This window comes from Etheostoma spectabile, chromosome 5 (assembly GCF_008692095.1).
Source record: "Etheostoma spectabile isolate EspeVRDwgs_2016 chromosome 5, UIUC_Espe_1.0, whole genome shotgun sequence".
Lineage (NCBI taxonomy): Eukaryota > Metazoa > Chordata > Actinopteri > Perciformes > Percidae > Etheostoma > Etheostoma spectabile.
In genome coordinates, this window is record NC_045737.1 from 9,444,197 (window position 1) to 9,463,189 (window position 18,993).

The following is an 18,993-nucleotide window of genomic DNA, read 5'->3' on the forward strand; positions in this document are numbered from 1 at the left end:
ACGTTCCCTAAACGTTCTGTGTTAGTGGGGGATGGACTTCCTGGCCTGTTGAAAGCTGGGTTTCCATCCACTTTCATCATTCTAAGCACATATTTGAAAATTTGACTGAAGGAAATGTTAGGGCGTTTTCACACCGACAGCCACAGTTCGGTTTAATCGAACTAGAGTTTGTTTGCCCCGCTGGTGCGGTTCGTTTGGGCATGTGAGAACGAGGCAATCGCACTCGGGCGCGCACCAACAGCTGACCAAACAAGCGTCCTGAGACCTGCTTAAAGAGGTGGTCTCTGTACGCTGTCAATCAAACTCTGGAGCGGCCCGTTTGTGGCAAGAACGTGATCCGTCCTCGAAACGCACCGGCTATTCAACCTCCGCCAGTCTGAGCTGATGTGTCCTGTAGTCAGGTGTGTTCAGCAGTCTGTGATGCAGCAGAGCAGCAAACTGTAGGAGCTCGCAGTGTTGCGGTCCAGCTCGCCGTCCATCATCTCCGTAGTCTAACCAGCTGCCGCTAAAGATGGGAGACAGACACTTGCGTCGCAGAGCGAAGTCTCGGTGACCAGAGCAGATAGTAACGTCTCAAACAACGTCTGATCATTTTAATGAAATGATCGAGCTGGTTTGACCATGGAGATGCAAAAAACACGCACTTACTCCGGAACACAGGACCTTATTGCTCCCGCCCCCAGAAACATCCGACCAATAACAGGAGTGGATTTGTAATGGTGCATTTTGGTACGCTTGGATTTTTCCAGGTGTGAAACCAAAACGACCAAGGGCAAATCGAGTTTATACAAGTTTACTAAACAAACTCACCAACTGATTCGGACCAAAGCAAACCAACAGGTGGGAAAACGCCCTTATTCCATGCATATTCCCTGCTGTATAACTGAAATAAAGGACACTGATCTCCTAATCAAGGGTGGAGTTGTAAACAGCTGCATGTTTAAAACTTGCAAACTAAAATGTCAAGGACTCACAGGTGCATAATAATATCATAATACAGTGGAAAAGTTGAAGTGAAACTTTCTTATTTTCTAATTCATTACACAGAAAAGGAAATAGGCCTATATATGACATTCTGCCATTAGACGACGTAAAAAACGGCGTTGTGACCGTTCATAACGGGCTACGTTAATGCTTAATGGAATACAATTTGGCGTTATAAACCTTTATGAAACGGGCCGCAGTTTCCACCAATCAATATACAGCCTATGGTTCCCACCTTCCTCGGTAGGCTACACTACACAACACACGACGCGGAAGTTAGATATGTTTTTTCTGCTCCAGGACGGTCAGAGTATTTCCTTGAGGCATTATGTCGCCCACCGTAAAGAGCCTAAAAGTTACCTATAACCCTATTAATGAGGAAAACACGTTTACGAGTGGCGACGTCGTTTCGGGTCAGGTCACGCTTGAAATGGCCAAAGACTGCCAAATTGCATCCCTGCTGATTAAATTCAAGGGGAAGGCACAGGTGTTGTGGACCGAGAGGTACGGACAAACTACTGTTGTTTACCACGCCAAGGACAAGTACTTCAGCATCAAACAGTACATCATACACGACAAAGATCTCACAGGTAAGTGTATCTAGGCTACATTTACCAAGATGTTGAATTCAACATAGACCTGCCTAACAGAGCCCAGCCCTCTTCTGCTGCTCTGTGGCTTGAACTTCATTCAGATGACACCCGGGTTACCCGGCATGTGGTTAGCCGTCTTACGTTACAACGCCAGGCCAAAAAGTTTTCCTCATTCAGATTGAGAAATGGGGAAGTTGGAACCAAGAGTGGCATGGTGATGGAGCACCCGTTTCAGACTAACGACGTCACGGAAGGTGATCATGTGTGTGGGTGTTTTGCCAATTTCCAATAGTGTTTTACTTTTTGAATAACAGTGTTTTCCAATGATTGCAATAGTTTTCATTCTTGAACAACTAATGTAAGCAACAACGTGTAGTGCAATTTGCAAGAAATATGTTGCAGAAATGCAAAAATATTTACCTGCCGTTTGCTCAGGTCATTTAACTGTTACGTGCCATTTTTTTTTTTTTTTTCTTTAAGGTTGGGTAGAATCTACTTCTGTGCTTGTGGCGCGCTTTATGTGTCAAATGTAATTGTAAACTGAACTGCGTTGGGTTCTACACCAAATGTTTAATAACATTAAACATTAAGTAACATTATTGCTGGTAATTTAGTGTGCTGATTTTTCTTTAGGAGATAACCAAACACTACTGGCAAACCAGAATGGAGAAACATGTAAGTATTTTTCAACAGCTGCTGGTAAAGCCCATTTACAGTAAATGAAATGGACAATGTGGCGCCGTACATTTCCACGGAGACCAGCGATAAGAAGCATTTTTCTGGTGATAGCTGAGCGTAGATGTGACATGAGCAACCTAGCTGAATGTTTTAAGTCTTCTGGTAGCTGTGCCAAGAGAAATGGAGCTTTTTATACATTGCTGTGATTCTTTAGAAATAAACAATGGACAAATCGAGTCTTTAAATGCTTCAGATGTAAAGTTATTCACTGTCAAAGTGGCGCACAAATGAACGGTAGTCAATGAAATGCTAACGGCGAGTGATGGCTTGATAGCATAAAAATGGTTCCATAGGAGATACGCTTTGTGGACACTCGCCTAGCCCCCTTGGGGGGCAAAGCCCATGCATTGAAAGGGCTAGTTAAAACTTAAATACAAGTGATTACTGGTGAAAAAACAGATATTTAAACATGTTCTTCTTTACAATTCATTGGTTTTCAGGGAGCAATGTTGTTTCCCCAGGATGCCATGTTTACCCATTCACCTTTCAGATCCCTTTTCAGTAAGTAGTTGGTTCCATTGTGAGCTGGACAGACCCTTATCCTCTCCAGACTTTGTTTTTCTAAACAGTGAAATTTGCATATTATATTCTGAAATCAAAATGCATAACCTTAGCAATCATAGTTTATTTTGATGTATAAACTATTTAGTCAAAGGTTGTAGTTTATAGACCTTCTCTAGCGTCTGTTTAATACTTTGTCTGCTCTCTTCCTGTATGTGTGGTGCATGAAAAATGTTCAATCCATTTATACTGTTCTTCTGCTCTTGTGCTTCAGGGTTATGCCCTCCTCCTTCGATAGCAGTATAGGTAAAATCGTGTACTTGCTGGAAACCAAGCTGAGCAGATCAATGAGAGTCCCTCAGAAAGATTCAACAAAGATCAACTTTGTGACAAAGGAAGATCTGAGAAGTTACCCTGAGCTAATGGTATTTGCTGAGTTACATCCTCATTCCTGTTAATATGATTAGACATAATTAGATGATGGAAGTTGAATGACTGCAATCCAGCCCTTCCTTAGTACTTGCCGATGTATTGAGCAATTGGCTTAATCACCAACTGCCTCAACGAGATATATCTAAGTATTTGTATTCAGCACTGCCACACTGTATGAACAAGCTTTAAAATTTACACAACATAATCAGTAACACTGTCACTTTGAGGCCAATTACTGAATTTGAATTTTTTTTTTAGTTTTCCTGTAGAGATATTATCTAATGGTTATTTTAGCAGTACACCTGTTGAATTGTCACAGCTTTGGTTGCGCTGGGAGGAACTGGAACGTGGACATGAGTGTTTGTTAAATTTAGCTTTTAATAAATCTGATCTTCATTCAGATGCCACAGCACGATTCTAAGGACAAGAAAATGAAATTTTTCAACTCAGGAACAGTAGCCATGGATGTGAAACTTGAAAAAACTGGTTTCTTCCAAGGTAAGAACCCTTAAAGTGATATTAACATTTGTTAGTCTCAGACTACGCTTACTCGTGGACGGCTATTTTCATAAATTGACATTTTAACCTCTTCAGTTTCAAAAATAACATTGTGCAAAGCTGTCAGTTTTCAGAAAAGTGTTTATTTACACGTACCCGTGTGTATATATGCCGTCAAGAGCATGCCAAACCTGTAGGTGGTAGTGTAACGAAAAGCTCAAGCCCACAATCAGAATGCCGAAAATAATAGAAACAAATCACTTCCTTTCTCTCCTCTTCCTCGGCTTCCTAAACCTCTGTTTGTCTCAGTTTACATGCAAACATGAAAATGAAGGTTTTCAAAATCACTCTTAGGAGTTTAAGAAAGACTTGTTTTCAGAGGTGAGTACTCCATTTTCGTGTAAACAAAGGGTACAAACAAAGGGAAATGTGTCAGTTTGTCTAAATAACCATGTACGTGTAAACAGGGTATCATACCTAGGGTTGTTTTGATTTTTCTGATCTGTTTTTTGCAGGAGAAGGATTGAAGGTTCTGGCCTTCATCCAGAACAACTTGTCTCGCCAGATCAGGCCCAAGTACTGTGTGTACAAAAAGCACAGCTTCTTTGCACGGGGGAAAAGAAAAGTATGGACTTTGGACCTCTTCAAAGAGGTGGGAGAGCCCATCGCACCTTTTACTAAAGAAAATGTCATAAAAGTCCTCCCGGTTCCATTTGATTCAGAGCCCTCAATCATCAACTGCAGCATCATCAAAGTGGAGTACAGACTCAGGGTAAGCATCTATATGGCAACAGAGATGTTTGTGCCCTGTCTTATGTGACTGTACACTAAAAGATGTCTCCTGAACTCGTCTTTATTGACAATTGTAGGGATTTTTTAATTCAATAAACATTTCAAGTTAAATTTTCCAATATAGTCCAAAATCACAAATGTGCCTGTAAGTTATTTACAGTCTTGAAAGCATATAACTCACACAAAACCTACCAAAACCTCAACTCTACTGAGAGGATGGGTAATTTCACTTTTTAGATCAATACAACTTAAATTTGCTAAAACATTATTGAGCAAATGGCATCAGAAAAAAATTAGCACATCTCTTAATAGCCAGTGAGTGCTAACTTTGTTTAAAACCATCATTAAGATGAGCAACTGCACCCACCCCTCTCGTCTTGTTCATGGTGTTATCTAAAGGAGTCATTTTTGAAGACAGGGTGTAAATAGACTTAGACTGTGACTTAGACTTCTCTTTATTGATCCTTTTGGGATGACTCCCGCAAGGAAATTGAAAATTCCAGCAGCAGTTTTAGCAAGAAAAAAGAAATTAAAAAATAGATTAAAAAAAAAGACTGTATAAAGACAACAAAATAACAATAATGATAATAACAACAATAAGAACATTTGTCAAATTTAAAACAAACAAAAGACCATAAATATATAAAGTGTCAGTGTTGGGGTCCAGTATTGAAGTGATAAAGTGATAAGTGACTAGGTGTAAATTTTAAGTCAAGGTGTGGATGTATGTATGTATGTGTACTGTTTTTGTATGTAGTATGTGTACTGTGTATGCATGTATGTGTACTATGTATGTATGTATGTATGTAGTAGTATGTATTGTCCTCTCTGCCCTATTTCCTCTCCCCCCTAGTGAGGAGTTGTTGGTCTGATGGCATGAGCGACAAAAAGGTCCTTGAGTCTGTTGGTCCGGAAACTTGGGAAGGAGCAGCCTTCCACGAAACCGGCCCCTTTGGGTGCTGATGACGGTGTGCAGGGGGTGGCTGGCATTTCAGTAATAGCCAGCAGTTTGGTCTATGTCTCCTCTCTGCCACCGTCACCGTGAGTCAAGCTTCAGCCGACCACAGAGCCGGCCCGCCTGATCAGTTTATCCACCCTGTGGGTGTCCTTCTTTGATATGCGGGCCCCCCCAGCACACCACAGTGTAGAAGAGGACACTGGTGACCACAGACTGGTAGAACATCCACAGCAGTTTGCTGCAGAGTTAAAGGAGTGCCCTCCTCAGGAATTTACAGCCGGCTCTGTGTCTTCCTGTACAGGTGGCTGCTGTTTGTTGTCCAGTCCAGTTTGTTGTCCAGCCACAGCCGAGGTATTTGTATGATGGACTGGGTCCCCCTCAACTCCCCCAACAGGACTGGTTGCGTTTTGGTCTGGACCTCCCAAAAACAACGACCAGCTCCTTTTTTTTTAGAGGTGTTGAGCTGTAGGCAGTTAGTGCGACACCCGAGAGCAAAGTCCCCCACCAGACTCCGATACTCCTCCTCCCTGTCCCCCCTGCGTACTTCTGTATGTGACACAGCTCTGAGTTGTAACAGAAGTCCGAGGTGTACAGGGTGAAGAGAAAGGGCCAGCACTGTGCCCTGGGGGGCTCCAGTGCTGCTGACCACAGTGTCAGACATGATGTCCTTCAGCCTGACGTACTGTGGCCTGTCGGTGAGGTAGTCTCTGATCCAGTCTACCAGATAGGGGTCCACTCCCATCCTGATCAATTTGTCCTGGAGTATAGGGGGCCGGATGGTGTTAAAGGCACTGGAGAAGTCCAAGAAGAGGACCCTCATTGTGCCATTCCCCTTATCCAGATGGGAGTGGACCCGGTGTAACAGGTAGAGGATGGCGTCCTCCACACCAACATCTGGCTGGTACGCAAACTGCAGGAGGTCCTGGGCGTGCTGTACCTGGGGTCTGAGGAGGCTGAGGAAGAGCCGCTCCAACGTCTTCATCAGGTGTGAAGTGAGCGCCACCGGTCGGAAGTCATTCAGCTCGCTGGGCCTGTTCTTCTTGGGAACCGGAACAATGCAAGATGTCTTCCAAAGGGTGGGCACTCTCCCTAGCTGCAGGCTAAGGTTGAAGATCCGTTGGAGCGGCTCCCCCAGTTCTGCTGCGCAGGTCTTCAGCAGTCTCGGACACACTTTATCTGGGCCTGCTGCTTTCCTGGGCCGGAGCTTCCTCAGCTGCTCTCTGACCTGGTCTGTGGTGATGTGGGGCGGGGATTGTATTGAGGAGGAGGACGGGGGTATTGTGGTGCTGGGGGGGAGGTGTGTAGACTGGGATGTGGTGGTGTCAGGGGGGAGGTGTGTGGAGGGAAGGGAACATGGCTGGGGTGAGGTTGGGGGCAGGGGGGGCAATAATTGTAGATCTACATAATGCTGTAGTATAATTCTGGTGACAAAATTAAATCCAACAATTTAACATCAACAATGTTTTCACAGGTCTACCTCGATGTCAAATATGCTTCAGACCCAGAGATCAAATTTCCCATTGTCATCCTGCCAGCGTCTCAGGTTCCTGCTGGGGTGGCACCACCACCGGCTGCTTCTGGGTTTGGATTCGAACCATTTGGGATCCCAAACCCACCAGCCTGGGGGCTTGTGCCACCACAACCACCAGCAGGAGCACCCCACCCTTCAGATCCCCCTCCTCCCTATGGAGCATATGGGATGGACCCTCCTTTGACGGATTTCGGCAATAAATACTAGTGTGAAAATACTTTTAAGGACAATAAATAAAAATGTTGTTCCACTATGTCATGACGTCCAGTATCTAATTAACTATTAACTGCTTCAATATAGCCTTGGCTGCTTTGTCCTTGACCATTCTTTTTTTTAAATTCAAATTTAAAGGGGAAGTTGGTGATGCTGCGAAAAGATTGTTGATATTTAAACTCAACTGCCAAACAACTCCTTCCCCCCCCGACACTGGTATTGATCAATACCAACGTTGGTATCGGTATTATCAATATTTAGATCAATCCGCCCACCACTAGTAGACGGTTCGAAAACGCCACTGACTGTTACATTTGAATTGTTACAGTAACTAACTTCTCAGCCGCTCCAGAACTAATAATAATAATACATTTTATTTATAATGCCCTTTACATTTCAAATGAAATCTCAAAGTGCTACAGTAGCAAGGAGTTAAAACAGTTCCCAGAATATAACAAAATCAACAAATAGCAATAAAACACCATAAGACTAAAATTAAAACTATGACTGTTAAAAGGCCTTTTGAAATAGTAATGTCTTTAGGCCCTTCTTAAAAATCTCCACAGTTTGTGGGGCCCTTAGGGTCTCTGGGAGTGTATTCCAGAGCCGTGGGGCGACTGCCTGGAAGGCCCTGTCTCCCATAGTAGAGAGTTTAGTCCTTGGTTGGTGCAGGCAGTAGGTGGAGATGGAGGAGCGGAGGTTTCGTGAGGTGGTGTGTGGGGTGAGGAGTTCACTGAGGTAGGTCGCGGCAGTTCCATGTATGCACTGGTGGGTAAGGAGACAGATTTTGTACTGAATTCTGTGTTTAATGGGCAGCCAGTGGAGGGATTTCAGGACCGAAGTGATAAGATCATATTTGCGCCTCCTCATCAGGACCCGGGCAGCGCAATTCTGAACATGCTGGAGCTTTTGCAGGCTCCTGCCAGGGATCCCGACGAGGAGGGCATTACAGTAGTCCAACCTGGAGGAGGCAAAGGCTTAGATCAATTTCTCAGCATCTGGTTGGGAGAGGGAGGGACGGAGTTTGGCAATGTACAATCAGTACATCATGTGTACTGGTCTAATGAGAACTCCCAGGTGGGTGATACTTCAAGTCGCGGAATGCTCGCCTGGTGTCCAGCGCTGCTTTCAGCCAACCATTGCCACTTTCCCAGTGGTTGGCTTAAACAGCGGTTAGTAAAAATTTCTTCATCAGCGTAGTAGAACGTACTAGCACAGCAAACATACTTGCACTAAAACTATAACCAAACAAATACTTTCCGTGTCACATTTACACCTGCAGTACCTTTCTGTAGCTTTTGGCCAAGAGAAGATATTAAGAGCCAATACTTGGTTCACTCAACTGTAAACTTTATTTGGACTTAAAATCTCATTATGTCAAACAGCATGTGCAAAATTTATAGTAGTTAGCGTGTTGTGTTCATTTGTCATGTAAGATATTTTTTTATTTGTTCAGTATACTGTGGTGAATTTGCATGGTTGAACACTACCAGTTCCCCTTTGTGCATGTGCTTCCTCCCACCTTCACGCACGTGATAAACCGGTTCAACAACATTCGCATGCCTGAGAACATATATAAACAGTGCTGAGCAGCTGTTCAGGTTTTACAAACCTTGACTTTCCTCATGGTTTCACAAGAGATTTCGATTTTTCATGAGTATTTCTCTGAGGAAAATGACCATCAAAAACTTCTCAATTGAATATGATGCCATCAACAGCAAAAACACCTTCTCAAATGGAGATACCATCAATGGTAGAGTTATCGTGGAGGTTTCCAAGGAAACGAAAATCCAGTCGCTTGTTTTTATAGCAAAAGGAAAAGCTCGGGTCTGCTGGTCTGAACATTACGGGGATAATCAACATCATGTGTACTGGTCTAATGAGAAATATTATGATGTCAAACATCATATTTTGAGAAAGGCAAGACAAGATGGTAATGTATTAAATGAATGCAATCATACCATAGCCTGCATTGTACTTAAGATAATGCAATGACTTTTAGATAATGAGCCATTATTGATATGATGTAAATAAAAGGTTCAGCAGGTAACCCAGAAGTAATCTTTTGTGATGTTTGCTGAAATGTCATACACTATGTATCAGTGGTTTTCAACCTTTTTGGTCTGGGGTATCCCCAGAGGAACTCATGTACTCCTTTATTGATTCCCAACGTACAGTATGTTAAAAATGTGTTCAGGTGTGACTGTTGACTTGTATTTTTTAATAATTAAATATATTCTTTATTCAAATCATAATTTAACATTTTTTAAACTAGTTGAACACTCTATTTTCACACACCCCCTTGCAACTGTACCCCTTGTTGGGAATCAATGTCATATAGGCCTATGACTATATGCTGACAGTATCACATGATACTGATAATCTGGGAAAAAGTTATGTTATGCCTCTCTCTAGTGCTTCTAATTTTATAAAAGTAATTTTACAGCTAAACAGTATACTAAAATATGTATTTTAGTAACGTAATCTTGATTTATATTTGACAGTTTGATTGCAGTTTTCTAGCAGTCATTGACACTGCTGGTTGTTTGTTTTCCTGGCGCCATTAGGAGCACCAGGAAGAGGCAGAGGAATGTGTTTTTTTCATAGATTATCTGATTCATGTAGTACTGTCAGGATATAGTGAGAGTTTGAGCAAATATGAAAAGGTACTTTCATTTTAAGTTACCAACTGTATCTTAAATAATTCCTAATTCTGTTCCAGGCACTGAAGTCATTTGTAAAGGAAGACATGCATTTCCCTTTTCCTTTAAGATTCCTGACAGGTGCCTATTCTTTAATTCTTTACTTTAGAATTGATGGTTGACTTATTTTCGCGTTCTTTAAATATTCTATTATTTGTATTTACAGAAAAATCCCATCATCTTTCAAATCCTCCATAGGCAACATTGTTCATAAATTAAAGGCAGAGCTTCATCAATCGATGAAGCTGAAAAAAAAGGTTAAAACCCACTTCACATTTGTGTCCAAAGCAGACATGGATACTCCCGGACTTATGGTAAGTAATCATTTAGGCTATCTTTAAAACTGCAACCATTGTTGCCTAAGCAAAAGAGACAATTGTCTAACTGTGTTAATCTGATGTGGGGTCTGTTCTTCTAGGAACCTCAGAATGGTTGCAAGGATAAATCTGTCAACGTTTTTGGCTCTGGAAACATTTCAATGGATGTTCACACCAAGCGGATGGGATACATGCAAGGTAGTAATATGAGTTACTTTTGTTTCGTATCACTTTACTCCTCCCAAACCTAAGCCAACAAGGTTGAACAGGTCCAGCAAGTTTTTGCCTTTGCCGCACTCTCAATGTAATCTACTCATGCCCCAGCCATGGAAATACATGCCAATCAGTACCAGGGCAACGTGACATTATGACATACACACTACTTTCGTAAGCCAAGTGGCGTGTTATCTGTATGCAATTTTAGCTATCCGCGTGTACGTCTACGCTGCATACATCGGGCGTAAACATACACACCACTTGCCGTGTTATCGCGAGAAGAAAGTGACGGTTAAGTTTAGGAAACGTGACACGTGGGTTGGGTTTAGGAAAAGAAGAATGGGGTTGGCTTTAGTAAAAAAAAAAGAAACCAACAATTGGGTTTAGGAAACGTGACACGCGGACAGAGATGGCAAAAGTACTCACTTCCCAAACTTAAGAAGAAGTAAAGATACTTGTGTTAAAAAATACTCTGGTAAAAGTAGAAGTACTGATTTAACTTCTTTACTCTAGTAAAAGTAACAAAGTACAGGCTTGGAAATTTACTTAAAGTATAAAAGTAAAAGTAGCCTTGTGAATGACCTGGACCACACACGTTTCTAGAGTACACGCTGAGAAACTTTAGTGGACATGAAAAAAAGGCTCTTTTTATGCCATTGCCTACATTGTAAATGGATGGCTGCCAATCGGCCTAAAACATCATATATTGTATATGATTATTGTGACAGAGACTGGGACTCCAGGTTAATGAGATTCTGAGCAAGATTCTCAGCAGCAAGATATAAATTAAATTGTGATTCTGTGAGAATTCACAGATCCAGTTTCCCTTTTTTAATTTTCCCCTTAACATTTAAAGGTATCTTCATGTATGCGTGTGTGCTCAAATCTGGCTTTTGGAAAGAAAATAAAGGATTAAATATGAATTACTAAACAGACGGCTGCAGTACCAGGAGCTCACCACCAGTGTTTCAGTTTGACTGTTTTAAGTGTTTATATAATTAAGAGGTATTTATTTAGAAGTAGGCTGGCTGCTAGTTAGCTAACGCTAGCTTCCGCGCTCAACTAAGGCAGCGCATCTATGACCGTGACACTGGTGTAATGATTCAGATGGACTCCCAAGACAAGATGGTGCTCACCCGACTGGACAATAGGAACGTGGCCCCGCCCATAACATTATTTTCACCTCGAGAAAAATCCTGAGGCGAGAGCAAAAATTTGCATCAAGAGCAAAGACTTAAACAAATGTTCACACTGATAGCCAAAAATATAATTTTGACAGTTTATAAAAGTATTTTGAGAGAGATTTTTTTTCTCAGAAATAGATTTAATAAACAAATTTCTATTTAAACTTTTTTTAGTCTCAAATATTATTTTTTGCTATTGGTATGAAAACATTTTCTCTCAAATATTTTTTTCTCTCATAAAATGCTTTTTTGCTATCAGTGGGATAAATTTTCTTTTTTTCTTCTTCTCTCAGATCATTTATTTTCTCGCCTGTAATAAAGAAACAAACCTAGCTCCATATCATTGTCGCTCTTCATACTACGTCAATGTACTGTTTCGGTTTAGAAATTGACTAGCTTTCTTTTCTCCATTTTTCACAGGCGAGGCTCTCCGAGTCACAGCTGAAGTCAGCAACCACTCAACTCGTTCAGCGAAGCCCAAATTCATACTATATGAGAAGAAGAGTTTCTTTGCCCAGGGTCACCAGAGTGTTTCCAAAAAGATTATCCTTAAGGAGAAGAGTGAGGCTGTTGCATCCTCCGCGAAAGAGACTGTGACCAAGGTTTTCTCCATTCCCACAGAGCTACCTCCCTCCATCTTGAACTGCTCCATCATCAAGCTGGAGTACAAGCTGAGGGTAAACTTCACTATATTGTCAAGTGATAGATCTTGTATTTGAGCCATTCTTCTGTTCATATGCTTGATTACTGTTTTACTTGAATAGCTAATAATAGGAAGCTTGTTGGCTTTTCTTTGCCTCTGTTTATATTGTTTAACATTTCTGATATGTGCTTTGTGAATGAGGTTTAATTTTTAAGTTACAAGTGACCTAAATAGTTCAGTTCATGTTTATTGTCCCCATGGGGAAATTATGTTGCAGTAAAAAATCATATCACATGGTATTAAAACATTAGGACAGATAAGGCAAGCAGGAAGAAAAACACAACATATGTACACTACCATATGTTGTGTTTTTCTTCCTGCTTGCCTTATCTGTCCTAATGTTTTTTTTTAAATATCAAATACTGATATTGCAAAAACAAATCCTGTGCCATGATCTGAAATAGATAGAAGGACAAAGGGAGCATTTTCTTCACTGACCGTTGGTAAAATAACAAAACAAATACTAAAAGTAACTTATAAAAAAAGGTAGAGCACACACAAACCTAATCAACTCAACATACTCTAGAGATAAAAACATCCAGTCAAAAAGAGGGCGCCTCTACGTACAAAACAAAGGAATAATGTAAGCTTCCTATTAGTAGCTATTCAAACAAAACAGTTATCAAGCATAAGAACAGAAGAATGGCTCAAAAACAGTCTTATTGTCTTACAGTCCACTGACTTGAATAGATGAATAGATTAGTACTGCAGAATATTTCTGGTGATGTAAAGAAGACAAATCCAACAATCTAACGTCAACAATGTTTTTCACAGATCTGTCTTGATGTCAAGTTTGCTTCAAACCCAGAGATCAAACTCCCGATAGTCATCCTACCTTCCTTTGAGGTTCCTGCTATGAAACCACCTGCTGCTGTAGGCTTTGGATTTAATGCATTTGAGGACTCAGACCAAGCACCCTGTAACACGGCATCACAAGCACAAGCAGCACCCCAAGAAGTGGATCCCCCACCTTCTTATGAAGTATATTCAATGTACCCTAGCGAATATACGAGTGCACTTTAAATATGCCACCGTTTTAGCATTGCACTGTGCTTAGATTAACCACATTGTAAGTACAGCACCATTAGTCATTTCAATCAGGAGAAACTATCGTAAAAAGATATATATATTTTAGAGGTTTACAATAACCCAGATATATCCCCCGATGGAGTCCAGACACTGGTGGTGGCGACTAAAAAAGGGAGCTGTGAGCCATAAGAAGACCAAGGACACTGTGGCTGTGCGGCTTGCACTCTCGTCTGAAAAGACAACTGACAGAAGCAGGGGAGAGAACCGATTTAAAATAAGGTTGTCATGCTGTGATTGGCTTGAACATACATGCCCTACTCTGATTGGTTTACACTAACGTGATTCCCCCAAAATAGCTGATCAGTATAAGAGGAGAGTGTTAACGTCATGCCACCTTGGCAGTTGCTAATGAGTATAAGTATATATATAAGTATATAACTATAAGTATATCCATCTATTTTTCTATCACACAACTAGTTTGCAGCGGACTTTGGCACCGCCCATGACAATTCTGATTGGTTTAAAGAAATGCCAATAAACTAGAGCATGTTTTTCCTCCCATCCCCGAATGCTATGCCAGACCCTCCTTCACCGTGCTTTGGAGGAGGGTCTGGCAACTTAAGACTTTGTAAATACTAACTTTTTATCAGCCTGCTTAAATCAATATCACAAGGGCCATGTTGAACAGAACTACTGTTGACATAACCTACAGTTACACTTTAATTTTTTTATCAATAGCTGGATTCAAAATGGTATACTTTATATCATTTTTTGGAATAGCTATAGTTAAGTTTATTTATTTATTATATCAAATATTACAAAAGGGAATTGGCTGTATATTCGTACTTGTATTTTGAACAATAAATATGCCTAAACTGAAACTTGTGTTTCAACTTATTGTTTTAATGATGTCAGTGTAAAAGTAAAATTCAATAAACCAACGGGTAAAATTTAATGTTTTAACTATATTCAGATGTGCATAGGTAGACAGCACTGTTATGGTCCACAGAAATCTTGATGGGTATTTTGTCTAAATCTGTAGCGCTAGAAGAAAGGAATATGCTCTAAATGCTTATGTGTATCTCCTTAATACGTACAAATTTAGCATGCATCATGCCTGCCTAAATCATCAATATATAAATGAATGTTCACACATATAGCATACTGGAATCTTTTGTCTTAGTGCATCCATGACGTCAATCTCAATTTATTTGGTCTAATTTAGACTGCAAGGCTGCTGGCTAGAGTTACCTGTGTGTAAGTGACACCTGCAGTTCATGATCAGGTGGTCATGTGAGACAGAACACAGCTTCTGGAGAGGTCCACTGCTACAGTGTATATGCCAGCCTTGCTTGATCCTTGCTCAATAGCAAAAGGCGCCACTTCAAAACCACCGTGGATCCATTCAAACCGGCTTCCAGTAGATTTACAGGAATCGTTCTACACAAAAAGGAGCAACGTCATCGTGCTTTGACTCCACAGCCTTTGGGAAGGTTATTTGATTTAGTATCATGACTGTAAAGCATATCTCAGTGGATTACAACAAGGCAAATGAACGAGGCACCTTCTCTCCCGGGGACATCCTGTCTGGCAGGGTGACAGTAGTGACCAGCAAGGAAACCAAAGTGCAGTGTTTATTGGTCAAAGCCAAAGGAAAAGCCAAGGTGACATGGCATCAACAAGAAGGACAATCCACAGAGATGCACAGTGACAAGAAGATCTACTTTCATTTTGAACATATTGTTCTTCAGGATAAGAACAAAGGAGATGGTTAGTATTGTCACTCATTTCTACCAAAAAAGAAAGAGTGCTTAAAGCTTTTGATTTGATATATATGTTATAGTATGCTAATAACTGATGGATGTGTATTTAACAACAACGTTTATTTTTGTTTTTTTATAAGGTTCAGAAATCATCCGCCCTGGGAAAAATGTGTATCCATTCACCTTTGTGATTCCAAATAAGTGCGTGTAAAGTATATATTCATAACCACAATATATACTTTCTAGCCAGCTGGTGAAATATAACAATCTCCCTTATGTATTTGGACTATTTCCCTACAGAGATATGCCTTCATCTTACGAGGGGAAATGGGGCAAAATTACATACAGTTTGCGAGCACAGCTGACTCAGTCAATCTGGCTCGTCCACAAAACCAAGACTGAGTTCCCTTTTCTGACCAAGTTCCCCTTTGCCTCTAAATCAGAAAGGATAATCATTGGACTTAAGGTACTTATGGAATTAATAATCATACTATGCTGTAATAATCTTCTATGCAGCTATTTGGTTTATTCGGCTTATGTTTCCATTTGGTAGGAGCAACAATATGCAACCAGGATTTCATTTTATGGCTCTGCAAAGGTTACGATCAATGTTAGTTCAGAAAAAATGGGAGTAAAGCAAGGTAAACAGATTTAAAAAGAAATACAAATTTGTATTTTCTGGATGGCCTTAACTTGAACATTAATGATGTTTTTCTCCTAAATATAAATAGGTGATGCGATAGGAGTCTCTGTAGAGGTACTGAACGACTCTGCACGCACAATAACACCCAAGTTCTACCTGTGTGAAAAGCACACCTTTGTTGCCCAGTCAAAGAGGATCATTCACACGAATGACACCCTCTTTGGTACAGGAGACCCTGTTCCCCCTGAGACCAGTCAGACCATGACCAAAGTTCTGAGCATCCCTCCACAGCTCCACACTACCTTCTTCAACTGCTGCATGATGAAGCTCGAGTACGCAATCAAGGTATTTACATTGTGTATGTTGTGTCATTGATGATTCATTTATTAAAAAAACACCTGGCTTGGATATACAGCGGCTGCAAAAACACATGACATTTTGTCAAGCTCAGAGGGAACATGACAACAGCACCACACCGTGGCTGTATGAGGGAGGAGCGACAGCGAGGAAGAGGGAGGAGGAGGGGTTAAGGAGGACAGGCCTCCTGGCTTGTCTACACACCAGTGATGGGTGCATGTAGGACACAGTGTCATATTACAGCCCAACCTTTTCTATCAGCTCAAAACTGATGTAGTGACAGAGAGCCAGAGCAAAGAAAACCTACAGCTCAATGAAAAATGGATATTTCTTAGGATGAATTATTAAAAGTTTTGTTTTATTTGGTTGCAGGTCACTCTTGATGTCCCTCTGGCAAGAGACCCAGAGATCAAACTTCCTCTGGTCATTCTGTTGGGTTCGCCAAAACCACATAAACAAAAACCAAAGAGATCCATCTGGTTTAGAAAGCTTCCTACTTAAAAAAATATCCATTAGATCAAGGGACAGTGGTGTGCATGTGCTGCTATAACAAGGAGCAACAGGACATAGAATAACAGTTCAATATAGCAACATAATAAATAAGTTTATCCTGCCTCAAATGCCTGAGAATTCACTGGATGTTCTCCTCTCCACTAGATGGAGATGTGTGTCACTAAGTAGCCTTCCAGATTCTTTTGAGTGTACAGTATGTACTTAATAAATCCAACTACTCAGATCCTTCACTTACAATAAGTAAACCAAGCAGTACCACAATGTAGAAATAATTCATGGAGTCACTTATGTATCTGGCATATTATCATCTATTACATTATTAAATGAATACTGATGCCTAGCATTTTACTGGTCGAGCTGGTTGAAGTGGAGCTAGTTTCGAGGTAGTTTAGTTTCCTTGCATCGGGGTAATAATGAAGAAAAAAATAAGTTTCCTGTAGAAATCTCTTCATTTTGGAATGTTGTCTAGTCTTTGCATTTTTTTGTAAAATATTTTATATCTTTGAGCACTTTTTAAAATAAAATTGTGTGAGAAGTTTAGGGAGAGGTCTCTTTGGTGGAACTGCTTAGCTACTTCCCATGACTGCACCAGAGTAGATACGACGTTTTTTAATAGATAAACTTGCTAAGGTGAGAAAGGATTGTTCTGTATAAAAGGCCTAGGCCTACTAATTAATTTGAACCAATAATAATAATAAACATAATATTAATGATCATTACATTTAAGAAGTCATTTTTCTTCTCCTCACAATCATGGCTGTTGAGAATACATGGCAGCACAGAGAGAAACGATGACTCAGTAGGATCTGAGAATCAGATGTTAAGGGTTTCTCACACTCATCCTTGTCCATGGACTCATTTTGCAACAGAGGGAAGTATTGAACAAAGGCACATTCATGATTCTAACAGTAGGCCTACATGTGTTACCCAACCAGTGGTTCTTAAGTGAAACCAGGCCCATGTTCTTGACAGAGACTCAGAGATCTTTCTCTGCCCAGGAGGGGAAACATGTTGAGCTGAGCATTTTATGGTTGGGATCCATCCTGGAAACATTAGATCTGGCTATGGTGAGAGAGAGAGAAAGAGAAAGAGAGAGACAGAGAAGAGTGTTTGGTTCTGGTACACAAAAACAGAGATCATTTAAATGTTCTACTATCAACAACAATGATGATACAAAAGCACAAGTCTTCAGATCCCACTGTTCTGGTATACATGTACTCTGCACTGCTGTTGTGGGAATTGAAATATTAAGCTCATGTTTCACCTCACATCTGCTGCAAATGACATGTCATCGTGTGTTAGTTGCGTCTGTCAGAAAATGTATTAATATTTGAGTGGAAACACATAAAATGTAATTGAAATAATATGTCAAACAGCCTTTAATGTATCACTTAGGGCAATTGTAAGTAGCTGTGATAACTTTGATAGTATAATGACTATGTGGGCAGAAAAGGACTGACAGCCATTGACATAACTCAGCAAATGTTGAAAAATGGAAAATAAATGCGTATGTCTGAATAGAAATTTGAGGACTGGTTTTATATAGCACAGTATGCAGTGCAGAGTTAATTCTGCCTGCTACACCTGCATAAAGATGTCTGCAAAGCAGCAGTGTGGTTTATGATCTTCAATAAAATAGAATAGAAACGTTCAGTGTGCTTTGGTATGATGCAGAACACAGCGTGACAGATTCCTCTAATCCTACACCTGCATGAAGACGTCTCCAGAGCAGCAGCTTCATGTCATCCTGCTCATTTTTGGCAGCAGTCGTGGTGTTGGCTGTGCTGTAGCAGAGCCTGCCTGGTAACAATCTGGCTCCGTGTACAGTGTGCAGACTGTCAGCCAGCTACCCCCCACAACCCCCCCCCCCCCCCCCCCCCCCCCCCCCACACACACACACCATAGCCTTGCTTGATTTTTGGAGAAGGGTAGGGAGGTGTGGCCTCTGGCACCTCCCTTATCCATAGCCAGAGCTAGTACCATGACAACCATGCGGGCCTGCTGGCGACTCCCTGTCTTCATCGGCCACGGTTGCTATGGTAACTCCCCAAAGGGGCTCCCGCAGATCAGCGGGATGGCCGTCCAGTTGACTAACCCTCTCCCAGCTGGGAACGGCTGAGAGAGCGAGCAAGAGCGAATGAAGGGGAAGGGAGGGAGGGAGGGTGTGTGTGTGTGTGTGTGTGTGTGTGTGTGTGTGTGTGTGTGTGTGTGTGTAGGATGGCACAGCAGAGCCTGAGGAGGAAGAGTGAGAGAGAGAGAGACAGCGTGCTACCTCAGAAAGAGACACAGAGACAGCTAGTCCGACCTGCTGAAGCGGCCTATCTTT

At 41.2% G+C, this 18,993-nt stretch overlaps 3 protein-coding genes and 1 long non-coding RNA gene across 5 annotated transcripts; 3 read left to right on the plus strand and 1 right to left on the minus strand.

The window, feature by feature from the left end:
* The first annotated feature begins 1,220 nt into the window (after positions 1 to 1,220).
* On the plus strand, positions 1,221 to 7,275 carry LOC116689816 (arrestin domain-containing protein 3). 2 transcript variants are annotated; one of them, XM_032516449.1, is made up of 7 exons: positions 1,222 to 1,574; positions 2,211 to 2,252; positions 2,756 to 2,816; positions 3,091 to 3,241; positions 3,650 to 3,746; positions 4,262 to 4,518; positions 6,968 to 7,274. In XM_032516449.1, exons 1-7 carry the CDS (start codon positions 1,313 to 1,315, stop codon positions 7,232 to 7,234), a joined length of 1,137 nt encoding a protein of 378 aa, XP_032372340.1. In that variant the 5' UTR covers positions 1,222 to 1,312; the 3' UTR covers positions 7,235 to 7,274. The 2 variants fall into 2 exon arrangements, with proteins under 2 accessions (XP_032372341.1, XP_032372340.1); XM_032516450.1 differs by lacking the exon at positions 2,211 to 2,252 and having other exon boundaries at positions 1,221 to 1,574; positions 6,968 to 7,275.
* Positions 7,276 to 8,804: 1,529 nt separating this feature from the next.
* LOC116689817 (arrestin domain-containing protein 3) lies at positions 8,805 to 14,268 on the plus strand. Its single transcript, XM_032516451.1, has 6 exons — positions 8,805 to 9,173; positions 9,963 to 10,023; positions 10,109 to 10,256; positions 10,361 to 10,457; positions 12,080 to 12,336; positions 13,137 to 14,268. The coding sequence occupies exons 1-6, from the start codon at positions 8,894 to 8,896 to the stop codon at positions 13,383 to 13,385; spliced, it is 1,092 nt and encodes a 363-aa protein (XP_032372342.1). The 5' UTR covers positions 8,805 to 8,893; the 3' UTR covers positions 13,386 to 14,268.
* LOC116689819 (uncharacterized) lies at positions 10,620 to 16,726 on the minus strand. The gene is made up of 3 exons (XR_004332106.1): positions 16,716 to 16,726; positions 16,404 to 16,415; positions 10,620 to 10,704 (listed from the first exon to the last, which is right to left on the minus strand). It is a non-coding gene; the product is annotated as an uncharacterized LOC116689819 (long non-coding RNA).
* On the plus strand, positions 14,523 to 17,208 carry LOC116689818 (arrestin domain-containing protein 3). Its single transcript, XM_032516452.1, has 6 exons — positions 14,523 to 15,161; positions 15,295 to 15,355; positions 15,455 to 15,620; positions 15,708 to 15,795; positions 15,886 to 16,142; positions 16,527 to 17,208. Exons 1-6 carry the CDS (start codon positions 14,903 to 14,905, stop codon positions 16,653 to 16,655), a joined length of 960 nt encoding a protein of 319 aa, XP_032372343.1. The 5' UTR covers positions 14,523 to 14,902; the 3' UTR covers positions 16,656 to 17,208.
* The last annotated feature ends 1,785 nt before the right edge of the window (positions 17,209 to 18,993 follow it).